The 12500-nt window shown below is 42.9% G+C and overlaps 1 protein-coding gene across 3 annotated transcripts in view; it reads right to left on the bottom strand.

Moving 5' to 3' along the window:
* The window catches only part of pde4ba (phosphodiesterase 4B, cAMP-specific a), an 85240-nt gene that overhangs the window by 1351 nt on the left and 71389 nt on the right, over nt 1-12500 (bottom strand). For 2 of the 3 annotated variants that reach the window (XM_084067325.1, XM_084067326.1), the window contains 8 exons: nt 11547-11640; nt 7737-8014; nt 7349-7513; nt 5920-6019; nt 5496-5650; nt 4997-5119; nt 4666-4848; nt 1406-4359 (listed from right to left, as the gene is read on the bottom strand). In XM_084067325.1, the coding sequence (XP_083923451.1) occupies nt 3931-4359; nt 4666-4848; nt 4997-5119; nt 5496-5650; nt 5920-6019; nt 7349-7513; nt 7737-8014; nt 11547-11640 (1527 nt within the window). In that variant the 3' untranslated portion in view covers nt 1406-3930. Of the gene's footprint in view, nt 1-1405; nt 4360-4665; nt 4849-4996; nt 5120-5495; nt 5651-5919; nt 6020-7348; nt 7514-7736; nt 8015-11546; nt 11641-12500 lie in introns of those variants that run through there. The other variant, XR_014601513.1, reaches the window with a different exon arrangement.

Genomic DNA, 12500 nt, shown 5'->3' with positions numbered 1-12500 from the left:
TTACTCCCCCCGGTATGTGACATACGCCTACCCAACACCAGGGTCGAAATTCATTAATGGAAGAGGGTGACCACCTCCAACCACTGCAGATGTGCTACAGTAGATATTGGTTAAAATGTTTCATTCATTAAGCCCCGGATTGTAACAGATGTTGCGGCCCAGCAGAATGAAAATTGGCTATGAAGCAATAAGGCAGCGGAGGCAGAAAGAATATCTTCATGCTTTGTTTTTAATCACTTCATAGAAAAAGTATTTCAGATTTCATTTTGGAACACAATACACAATATACGTAATACCATACATTGTGTGAAACATTTAATAATCCACCTGCGATGGGTGGATGTGAAACATATTGACAAAAGAAAAAGAAAAGAAAACCCATCTCTCATGCAGATAGTGCTAAATCCGGCTAACCATTTGGACACAACTGGGACCAAAAAAGCTTGAACATAGATTAACAATGTTAATACTGACATATTTGATTTCAAAACTGCTAACAAGTTTGGTCAGAAAGAGTTCACACATTAGCACAATCAATTACATAAGATCACATTTTTAGTTGTTAATTCAGAACGACTCACGTCAGTGTGGGTGCACTGTAGCATGCTACCAATACTTTCCCTGTGTAATCTACGGTTTACATGAAGTGCATATGGTGTGAAAGAGATGGCCGCCTTAGATTTGTGTTTGTCAGGCGAGCCTGTATCTGAACCTTGACGATCAGCAATCTGCATTCAAATTTCTAGACGGTCAAGCATATAGGTTGTGACAAGCCAGAGTGGAAAGAAAAAAGCTTTGTGTATCTTTTTTAAACCAAGAATGGACTAAGCTTCTGTTCTCCTTAGCTAGCCTGTATGTACTGTACGTATCCTATAGTATGCAGTTTAACATGTTCTCTATGTGGCCACTGGATCACATACAGTACGCTGCTGTCAGATGAAAACCTTGAGTCTTGAGGTGAAATTCTTCACCTGAACAAAGATTGACTGAGAAAACATAATATAGTCTGCTTAATTATTCTTAATCTATTAAAACGATTTAAGCTGATTTAATATAAATAGAATGTATGATAAAAAAAATGTCCCATTAGGGCTAATATTTCATAGTGGTCCCAACATTGCAGAATTTTTTGATCAAGAGTGCACTGGTTGAGAAACAATAAAGGACCATAGAATCTTTCAAGTGAAGTAAATAAGAACAATCAATATTGGCGTTTCAAGGTTGTCATGTGACAGCAACAACACCTGTATGTCTCAGTTATCTGCTGGGCTCTCAAAAGACGGTGTGAGTGTGTATGTGTATGTATGTGTGTATATATATATATATATATATATATATATATATATATATATATATATATATATATATATATATATATATATATATATATATATATATATATATATATATATATATGTGTGTGTGTATATATATATATATACATACACACACATACACATGCACACACACACTCTCACTCATAATATAGATATTTAAAAAAAAAAATCCCAATATATAATACAGAATATAAAAACACTCCAATCCAGAGTCTTCTACACATTAGACACCACAACTTCCAGGTAATGCAAGTGCATATAAATTAAAATAGATTTTTTTTACACGGAAACTGTATTTCTTATTTACAAGATTAAAGTATAGAATAAATACACACTGTTATAAACAGCATAAAGGACCAACTTGAGCTTCTACCAACAAACAGGTTGAGACAAAGAAGACGTGTGTAATGGAATAAGGCCTGACGAGAAAGAGGACACACATTCAAACACGCACGCACACACGCACGCACCCACACACCCACACAATCCATAATGCACGCAATAAACCGCCACGTAAGCATGCTGGGGTGAAGATGAAGGTAGTTGAAGTACCTTTGAGTATGTCAGTAAACTACTGATGGAAATATGGTGATCGTAGAGTCAACATAACCAAAAACAGAGGCCAGAGGAGCACTGTCAGAATCTGAGGTCTATGAACCATTTTAGTCATAATTTAGAAAGCAGGGTTTCAGTTTAACCACATGAGCCCTAGCGTCCCTATTCTGGGGCAAACATTTGTGGAAAATAGCAGATCTACACGCTCACAATGCATCGCACTGCAACACATGTAGATCTGATATTTTCTGTAGAGATTTGGTGTAGATGGGAAAAAGGAGGGGCCTAGTATAGACCCCTGGGGGACTCCTGTCAACAAAGTAAATAGGGTTTAAGTGGTTAAAGAAAAGCCCATCTTTTTCCCTCTCTCTCTTCTTTTTTATTTATAAGGCAACAAACTGACGTGCTGAATCAAGTGAATCCATCTGTGTTGAAACATAATAACCCTCCTTTACAGGAAATCTGATACAGTTGAAGGGGAGGGGCGAAAAAGTTAGAAAAAAAACAAAGTTTCAATTGACGTCAATGAGCAGAAGCGGCACTCAAGTTTTTTCTTTTTTTGTGTCAGGGGTAAGAAATAGCTGGCCTGATTGTTTTGAGGTCGTGTCCCTGGAGCCTGCAGGGCCTTGTAAACCATGTGAATAATGGCACTGATGAAGGCGTGAGTGCCCTTTTCAGACAGGCAGCTGGAAGGGCAGCCTTAATCATCCAGTGCAGGCCTGATTGCATGGGGGTAGGAGGTCTTTACGTAAGTCGGTCAGACTCCATTCATGCCTACATCTCTACGCTGAAAATAGATGCAGTTCTGTTGCAAATCTTTTTATTTCCTTCTTTTATTAATATAGGTTGTTCTGATGACGCAATAGGGGTTTTATCTTGCCAACTGCTGCAAAGTGTTATTTCTGCTCATTGATGCTTTTTTTTTGTAGGCTAGGGGGATATTAAGCATTCTCCAATTAAAAAATGACTGCTTGGATTATTATTGTATTTACAGGTCAAATTACTGTGAAAATGTAGCAAGAAAAATGCCAGGTGGGAATACTTTGATGTTACCACTATAAGATTATTATTATTATTAATTCAAATTATTTTGGTGTCAAATGGCTTTCAGCACTAATGGGCAGGCCATTCCATGAAGAGAAGATAGATGAATGAAATAACAGGTATAGGTGTATTTAAGAGCGACTGTTTGACATTCGTTTACAGCGACATCTGAAAGCAACAATGTCTACAGTGAACATTGAACATGAATCATGATCATTTATATTTGTATTCTGTTTGTGCTTGGACTGAAACAGAAACACAGAATGTGTCTAATATGCGTGTTCATGTTGCTGTTTTTGGATGAGTTTGTCCAAGAGTTGTTTGTCGAAGTTTGTTTGGAGTTCTCTATTGCCCAATACATGGAAGACTGTTCTCTTTTTCTCAGATACAAAAAGGATTTTACTCTTTCATGTAAGAAAAGAAAAACATTTCACAGACATACTAGAGTGTTCAATAAATAAAAAACTATTATAAAGACAATAGTAAAAAAGGCACACAAAAGTCTTTTGACAAATGGTACAGGAAAAAGTAAACACTTTCTCTCGCTATACAAACGTGTCTCCATCAGTAGATCTTACTTTATGCTACTTCTAAAACCTCTGGTGTCCGTAAAAATGTCTTAAGGTACAAAACATCTCTCAGTAGTGTCAATGTCTATTTAATGCCAGTCCAGAAAACAAAACAAAAAGAGGAACCTTTTCCCAAACTGGCCAAAATCCTTCAAGATCCCTCATCGGGTGCCTCTCAGTCAGTTGAAAATTGTTCGCAGCATTTATTTCCTGAGAACTGTAGCCACTTCACTGAAACTGTCCTTTCTGCCACTGACTGGCTCCACACGTCCCACAAGTGCAAGACGCCCCTCCGTCCTCCGGGCCAAAGCTAAGCCCCCGTCCTGAGTGGGCTTTGTTAAAAAGCACAGCTGCAAGAAGATCTCTCCTCTCCTTTTGCTAAAACTTTAAAGAACAGCCACATGAGCTCCGTCCCGCGGTGCAGCCTATGTGTCCGTGGGCGAAGCCTCGTGCGTGACGATTTCTATCGCTGCTGCGGGCCCCTCCTCTGCCGTGGACCCCTCCTCCTTGTAGTCCGGGGGCGGGGAACGGGAAGACTCCCCTAGGCTGTCCTCCTCATCTTCTTCCTCGTCCACTTCGTCATCTCCCGCGTCTTTCTCCTCCGTTCCCTCCGAGTCCTCCTCCTCGAGGGTCAGCTCGAACTGGAACTTGTCCCCGCCGCCCTGTCCCCCCGTGCCCCCGCTGTGGCTGTCCACGCCCTGCTCATAGAAGGGGGGCGAGGGGCTCTGGGGGATCATGCTCTGGTACCAGTTCCTGTTGTCTTCCAGTGTGTCCAGGATGTCCTGAGCATCCGGGTGGACCAGGTCAGCCCAGGTCTCCCACAGCGGGTGGACGATGTAGTCAATGAAACCAACCTGGAGGGGATTGAATTAAAGGAAATGTGTTAGACAATGAAGCGGTTGCACTGTGAAACGTCACAAAATATATTGTGTATACCGCGTATGATTCATTCACAGAAGTTGCCTCAAATGAGTGCTGATATAGAACTATATCAGCACTCATACATCATATAAATATGAATGATAAATAACTAAATATAAATAATTCATAACTTTTTGTATAGTTGTGTATATTGCAGTAATAATGTGTGGTACACATGGTCTCGTCTCAGTGTGCCTTGCCACACCGTCAAGATTGTTTTGAAAGTTCACACGTCATACCTGGTTCTTCTCCACCGAGGCTGTGTGTTTGTCACACATGGGGCTGATCTCCATCCCCCTCTCCCTCTCTCTGTCTCCCTGGTGGAAGAACTCGTCCATTATCCTGTCTGTCCACTGGCGATACAGCTCCAAGGACTTGGTGGGGTTACTGAGGTCGGCACAATGCACCATGTTGCGCAACACCTGCAAACAAGCACGTCGATGTTTACAACACCAGCATACACACACACGTCATTTTCGGTATGTATTGTCCTTATTAGCAAAACGTATTCTCTTATAGAAATGAGAGGAGCACGCACACGCACACGCACACACACGCACACACACACACCTGGATCCTGTCCGTGTAATTGTCCAGCAGCAGCACTCCAGAGCTGGTGACTTTCTTGGTCTCCACCATGGTCTTAAGATCAGCCAATAGGCCCATGTGTTTGGACATGTCGGTGGCCAGGACCTGGACAGGACAGAGACATACCACACCCACCATCAGCTTTCTGCTATAACCATACAGTGCAGTATGTCCCGTTGTATCACCCACCACTGGGATTCAGAACAAAACCCAACATAAAGCAAGGTTTATACTTAGTTGCAGTGTCGCAAGCTTGAAATAGCACAATCTCACAATGCTCCACAAATAGGCAAAATAGGCATCCCCCCTTTGTTATAGCTCAACAGGTTGTTATGAGACTTATTGAGCTTGTAGATCGGCTATATTTTTTACAAATTTGATTTGATTTTGAAATGTTTTAAAATGATTATTATTTTAAATAGGGCTTCATTGGTCAGCATGAATAGAATAGAACAGGATAGACGTGAAGCAGATGGCTCACCATGTCGATGACCATCTTGCGTAGTGACTGCCGTTGTTTCTTGGTTAGATTCTGGAAGATATCACAGTTGTCCTCCTGCAGCAGCTTGAAGCCCACCGCCAGGTGGTGGTTCTCCAGGACCGACTCATCATTGTACATCAGAGCCAGCTCAGAATCTGGGTTAGGAGAGACACCATTAGTATTGTTAAATCAATTAAGCCCTATTTTCACATAATTTATTTTTGAAAACTTTCAAAAGATAAAAAAAAAAATAGGGCATCTTCAAGCTCAAGGCAACACACTGTAAGCTTGTGGATTGGCTATTAAAAAACATTTTTGCCGATAACATGCCAAAAATAGGGATGCCAGGGTTAATATGATAATATTGATATTAATATTAATTGTAGTAACAATGCAAATAGTTTGGAGTGAAATTTCCGCTTACTGGTATTGATCAGGAATTGGTTGGATACTCCGGGGTGGTCAACATCATGGATCGCTGCAGCAAAGATGGCTGCTAGGATCTCAAGATCTGTGAAAACAGCCTGTAAGAGAGAGACAGAGACAGAGACCGAGAGAGAGAGAGAGAGAGAGAGATTAGAAATGTCTCAAGAGAAAAAAACACACATACTTTACCAGGAAGAACAGCTACAGCTAATCTCTGCCCACGGACTATTGATTCCAATATCTCAGTGTATGAAAAAGATATGGGGGCCTCCATGCTCTATTACTGTAAGACAACTCTCAGACTGGATTCACATGGTTATGTTGTTTAAAACTAATGGCACCCAGGAGATTTCATGTTCCCTTGCTTAGAATGAAACTAAAAGCTCAGACACACTGGGCCAGATAGGGTTAGAATAAAAGTCCTATAAACACCAGTTTGTGCACGGACCACATGCTCCAAGAGTCAGATTTGACCCATCTTCGAATCTGACTCCTGTCACATCTGTCATGTGTCCCTTACTCTAATCTCTCTGACCTTGGTTTCCTGTCGCTCTGTTATATAAAGCACAAATTGCAACACCCCCCCGCCCCCAAAGTCCAGACTAGAGAAGTGCTAGTGTAAGAATGTCTAATCAATAAGCTAGCTGTATAGCTGTCTGTGAGTCACTCAGCAGGAATCCACTCACAGAGAACACTGACTGGCTGGCTGGGAAAAGCCTGGGCAGTGAGCGCGGGAATGAAAGATGGGAGAGCGATGGGATGACACGCCAAGAGGCCAAGGAGGCACACTAATCCCACTGTATTCATAGAACAACCCCCTCCCACACTCCCTGAGAGGGGCACTGTGAGAAGACACGGACAGGAAGAAAGTGATGGAAAAAAAGGAGGGAGGGAGGGAAGGCAGAAAGCCAGGGTAGGAAGGAAGGAGGGAAGGACGCACTTTAGAGTAACCTCTACGTGACGTAACAGGAGAACTAGATGATTTGATGGAAGGAGACTGAGCTGGTACAGGAGGGTGCGGGGGGGCTGGGAGTGATGTAAGAGCACGCTCTCCTAACACACCCTGGATCATGTTCATTTAACCACATGAACCCTGAGAAATAGCTGAACATTCAGCAAAAATAGTCGATCTACAAGCCTGTGAGCTTATAGATCAGCTATTTTTGGTGAAGAGATTTGGTGTAGGGGAAAAAAGGAGGGTACCAGGTATAGACCCCTGGGGGAACCCCTGGAAGTATATAGGGTTTAAGTGGTTAAAGCGTGATTTATCCTAGGCTCTGCGTCATGTTGCGCACCAAAAATAGCCGATTTACAAGCTCTGAGATTGTAAATCTTAAGGCGTGTGATGCTGGTGCGCAACGCAAGCATAAATCACCGTTTTACTCTCTCAACACGAGAAGCCCCCTCAAGTGTGACTGCGTACTCACATCCAGGGCTGGCGTGGAGAGGAGGATGTGCGTGGACTGGGCCACGTCCGCCGCGTGGAGGCTGTTGTGGTACGCCACGTCTGAGTGGTAGTGGTCTTCCAGCGTCATCATGTAGGCGACCAACGTGTCCACAGGGATCTTAAACGTCTTCAACAGGTCTCGCTCCTGTGGGACAGAACAAACCGTTAAAACACTGAGGGTTTTACAGGGTAAATTGGGGTCCAGGAGGTAAAAAAAATTGTATGATAAATCTGTGGCATAATACATACAAACTGGGGGTCCCTTGAAATGAAAAAGGTCGCCAATCACAGCGTTTAAACCACTTCCGATCACATGTAAGGCAGAGGATTCTGACAAAAGGCGGCGGGTGGCGCGTTCGCTGTCGTACCTGGAAGATGGCGTACATGATGCAGGTGAGCGGCCGGCTGTTGGAGTACTCGGAGACGGTGAAGATGTTCAGGCCCCACTTGTTGAGGTCCTCCAGCTCCTTGGACAGAAGCTCCTCCTTATCCGTCTTGACGCCGAAGCGCGAGATGGAGCTGGTGGAGATATCGTGCGAGACCTTCTTCACGCCACTGATCTGCGTCATCAGCTGACGCTGCTGCTGCTTCTTCTTCTCGCGCGTCTTCGACGTCGGCGACTGGATCTCCACCTCGTTCTGTTTGTCTGGAGAGAAAGAGAGATGCTCAGTTGCCGCATATATGTATTTATCTAAGGCACAGGTTCTCAGTGCCTTTACTCTTAAAATAACTGATTTTACAATGTAGATTGGTGTGTGTGTGCGTCATTCCATCTCTCTGTCATGCGCGAGAGATGGAATGACGCACAGAAAGTGGAAAGTGGCAGTTAAGACTTGCGTTGAGTTTCTGTCATGTTCTTTCTGTAATTTAAGAGGACTTTGCAGTACAAAAGAAAGGCTGGTTATGTTGCGTCTGGGAACCCAGGTGCTTGATGGAAACACCTGCGCCAGGCTGGGTACTGTGGGAATGATTTTTGTTTTCCTTAATTTTTTTTCCCCACTATTTTTGTAACCCATTTTTCCAACCAGTGCCACCTGCATGTGGGAATGATTGATTCATTTATTCATTCATCATCTATCTATTTATTCATTCATGCCCTTCCTCTCTACGCTCTCAGCCTCTTTCTTACTGCCCATTATTTCTCTCCATCTTAGATGCTCTATATGCCTCCTTTCCCCACAAAGCACTTCATTGCTGCTTTGCAGGCGGTTCAAATCACATCTCCTGTTCTTTTATTTTCCCAAAGGTCAGTGCGTTGACAGGCTCCAGATGGAGCACACAGAAAGCTAAGATAGCTTCATGAACTGGGTCATTGAAATGTACAGTACATTTCTTTATCAGCCACAGGTCAACTCGCACTACAAGGTCCTTACTATTAATTTAGTACATTACATTTTTTGCTATGCAGAATAGTTTATATTTTTTGCTCAGTTCTCAGTTTATTCTACTTGATTATTATTGTATTATTATTTTTCTAAATACCCCCCCCCCCCCCACCCCCCAAAAAAAAGAAGAAAAAAAGAAAAAGAAAGAAATATTATACAAATCCTTGGAAAACAGACTCAAAATCTCACACAGCTATGCTGTCCTTATTTGAATTTAATATTCTCAATTAACACAGAGGATTGTATTGTGTATGCGAGCCTGTTTCACCAAAAATGCATGTCGCAGGCATGCAAGTATAAATCAGGCATATAAACATGCTCTGCTCTCATCATCAGTCAAGCTTCAACTCATTGCTGGCCTATCAGCCTCCCCCACAGAGGGTTATTCAATTACTAGCATGTAATTCAAATAATCTCTCTCTCTCTCTCTCTCTCAACCTTCAGTGGTAATTGAGAATGGACAATGAACCACGCTCAGACATGTACTGCGTGAGAAACAAGAGAAAGAGCAATAAACGGCCCTCTAATTCATTATGGGACGTCATTCTCATCACCATCGCCGTGTGCGTGTGCAGTGTGTAGTGTGCATGAGTGCGAGACAGAAGCATCATATCTCCTCATGTGAGTGATCATCTTACTTGTCCATCCGTACAGTATCATTTAGTTTTCCCCAAAATTACATATTTTCTCTCAAGTATTTAATTATCAATTATTCAATCATAACATTTTTTCCCCATCTTGTTACATTGTGTCCTAAATACATCAAGTCAGAGCGAGGTCAGAATCAGACAGAGGCATGGAATGACCATTAAAATGTTGTTTTACTGAATAAGAGCAGTTCCAATACAAATCGCTTATTACACAGTCCACCTCCTGTGTACGTGTTGGAATACCGGGTTGGAATAGCGGGCTGGAAAAAAAAAATGCTTTCCCAATTATGATATAATAATAGCGCTTGAAACGCAGACATGGATTTAGTGACGGATGCCAGGGTAGGTCGTGTTACCTACAGTAATGTCAGGAAAACGGCCTGCCTCTGAGCTTGGTGGCGTGTTTATGTGAAAACGGACCCGAACAGGATGTGAGGAAGAGGCAGCGATCAGTCCAATCTCAACCGAACTGAACGACTGCACTTAATCAACTGCACATTATGTACATAAATACCGGTCAGCCAAGGACAATCCAAGCCAACAACTGCTGTGTCATTATGGTAATCTCCTTTTCCTCTATGGCTGTTAATGTCTCTCTGACTGTTCCATCTAACCCACCCCCCTCAGACGGGGTAATACGGATTCCCTTATCCTAGAGATAGTCATCTGTGCCTGGATTCCCCATGCAGGATGGGGGGCATGGAAGGGAGGAGGGGCGGGGGGGTTGAGAAGATGTCCCCACTGAAGATGTATTAAGACTGGAGGATGAGTCACCCAATCTGCTGGGCTGATCTCAGCGCCAGGGGAGGGGGGGATCCTCTGCGCTCCTCTCTGCTCTGTTACACCGTACTCCCCCTCTCTCCCTCCCTCCCTCCCCACACATCATCCTTCAGATCTCTCCCCAACGCCTCATGTGTGTTTGTTTGTTTGTTTTTCTCTCTTTTCCTTCTTCTCTTGGATTCCCCCCCGCCCCTTCCTCCTCTTTTTCATTTCTGGCCATATCCTTTACCCGTCATCTCTCCTGAAACCCAGGCACATCCCTCCTTCTGCCTCTCAGACACCAGACCCCCACCCACCCAGCCAGCTGTGAGGGATTCACATACCACAGATACCAATCAATAGGATCGACGCCATGTACAGATGTTCTGTCCCTTCATCTTGTGTCTATTATTCCCCTGATTTATTTTCAATGTGTGTTTTATCTACCTCAAACATATTTAGCTTTTCTCAGTATATAACAAAAGCAACATACAATGATATATCTTGAGAAAGGCTAAACCTGTTTGATAACATTTAATACATTACAGTATATAATCAGTTGCTGTGCAGAAACCTTCCTTCTTCTGAAAATCTGCTTTTCAGGGTGATTTTTTCCCACTGATGTGTCTTAATTTTCTTCTTTGCAATTTTTAAGTGAAGTATAAAGTAAAGTGCAAGGTTTCTGAAAGACACAAACTATAATGATGTAATATATACTGTACTGCATGTCTCTCCTTCCCTCAGTTTCTTATCTATCCATTTTCATTGTTGTCTAGCATACACAGAGAACATCAACTGATCCGGACTAACAAGCTCACTTGTCAATCAAGTAGCACCTTGTGCCAAAGTGGGCAACCGCCTTCATTCTCCCCTCCGTCTTTTTCATTTTTGTTGTTTTGGAGAAAACAGTTACTTTCGTTTTGAGTTTTAATTGGTATTTTGTGTCCTGCGTCAAAAACATTCCATGCATGGCTTTAATGGCGCAGCGCTTTATGGTACGCCCCCGCAAAAGAGCTTTCGAGATCGACTTGCACTGCTCCAAAATGGAGCCCTCATGCAGGAGAGTGAACCTCAGTACGCACATTAGTCCACTTGTGGTAGAGAATACAAGGCTGGCTAGGCTGGGTCTGTGGTTAATATCGTTCTACTGTATGCATCAGTGACAATGACACTTTGATGTCTCAAATGTTGAAAGGTAGATCAAAGGCACATTTGAGTTATTTGAGTTTAAGTACAGTAAGTTTATACTAAGTGTGTGTGTGTGTGTGTGTGTGTGTGTGTGTGTGTGTGTGTGTGTGTGTGTGTGTGTGTGTGTGTGTGTGTGTGTGTGTGTGTGTGTGTGTGTGTGTGTGTGTGTGTGTGTGTGTGTGTGCTTTTCATTTACCAAGGAAAGTGCTGGAGATGAACTCAGACACCTGATTGCCGGACCGGCTCATCTCAGATAGGTGCGTCAGCTCCCGATTCAACATTCTCTTGAACTGCAGGGGAGAAAGAGAAATAGGAGGGAGAGGGGTGGGGGGGGGGAGAGAGAGAGAGAGAGAGACAGAGAGAGAGAGAGAGAGAGAGAGAGAGAGAGAGAGAGAGAGAGAGAGAGAGAGGGAATGTCATCAGTTTCCACAGAAGGAAAACCTGGGAGAAATTATAGTGCAGCATTCCATGGAAAAACAGCATCACTGGTGCCCAGGCTTAGTTCACCATCCACAGACAGGATTAAGCCTAACTTAGTGGTCAACCGTCAATGGTCAATTTATCCACATTAAACAGAGTACAGGGTAAGGGGGTAGTTATTTCCACAAAATTGTAATAATTTCTGTTAGCAATGGCATGGACATCACCTTCCATTCCCTGAAAGCCACTTCACATGATTGATTCATATTTTGGGGACCAGTTCTCATTACATCAATTTGAATGCTTTAATAAAAGTGGTACACAGATTATTTTTCTTATTATTATTAATGTCTTACTTCTGTTGTGCATTAGAGTTTGTGCTACTGTATGGATGAAGCAGTTTAGAGATGTGCATGTATTAGTCAATACAATTCAGAAACAGACACTGCAGCAACCATCATTCATAGCAGACCCTCTCATGTACTGACATGTGCACATGCAAACACGCACACACACACAATTCTGCAGAGGACGCAAGATGGAGCCTGAGCCCCAAAGCACCATTCTGTGAGACAGAAAGACATGCACACGCACACATTTCAGTTTTAATCACCAACCTAAAAGCCTTCACCATGACCAAAATGCTAAAATGTTCCGAGATCACCATCACAATCAATGCTTTGGTTTAGCATAAAGACGGAACCACAATGGTAACACAACAGCACAGGTA

This window comes from Gymnoscopelus microlampas (genome assembly GCF_963454915.1).
Source record: "Gymnoscopelus microlampas genome assembly, chromosome: 9".
Classification (NCBI taxonomy): domain Eukaryota; kingdom Metazoa; phylum Chordata; class Actinopteri; order Myctophiformes; family Myctophidae; genus Gymnoscopelus; species Gymnoscopelus microlampas.
Note: the sequence above shows the minus strand (reverse complement) of the source record. Positions and strands in the feature narration are given on the sequence as shown.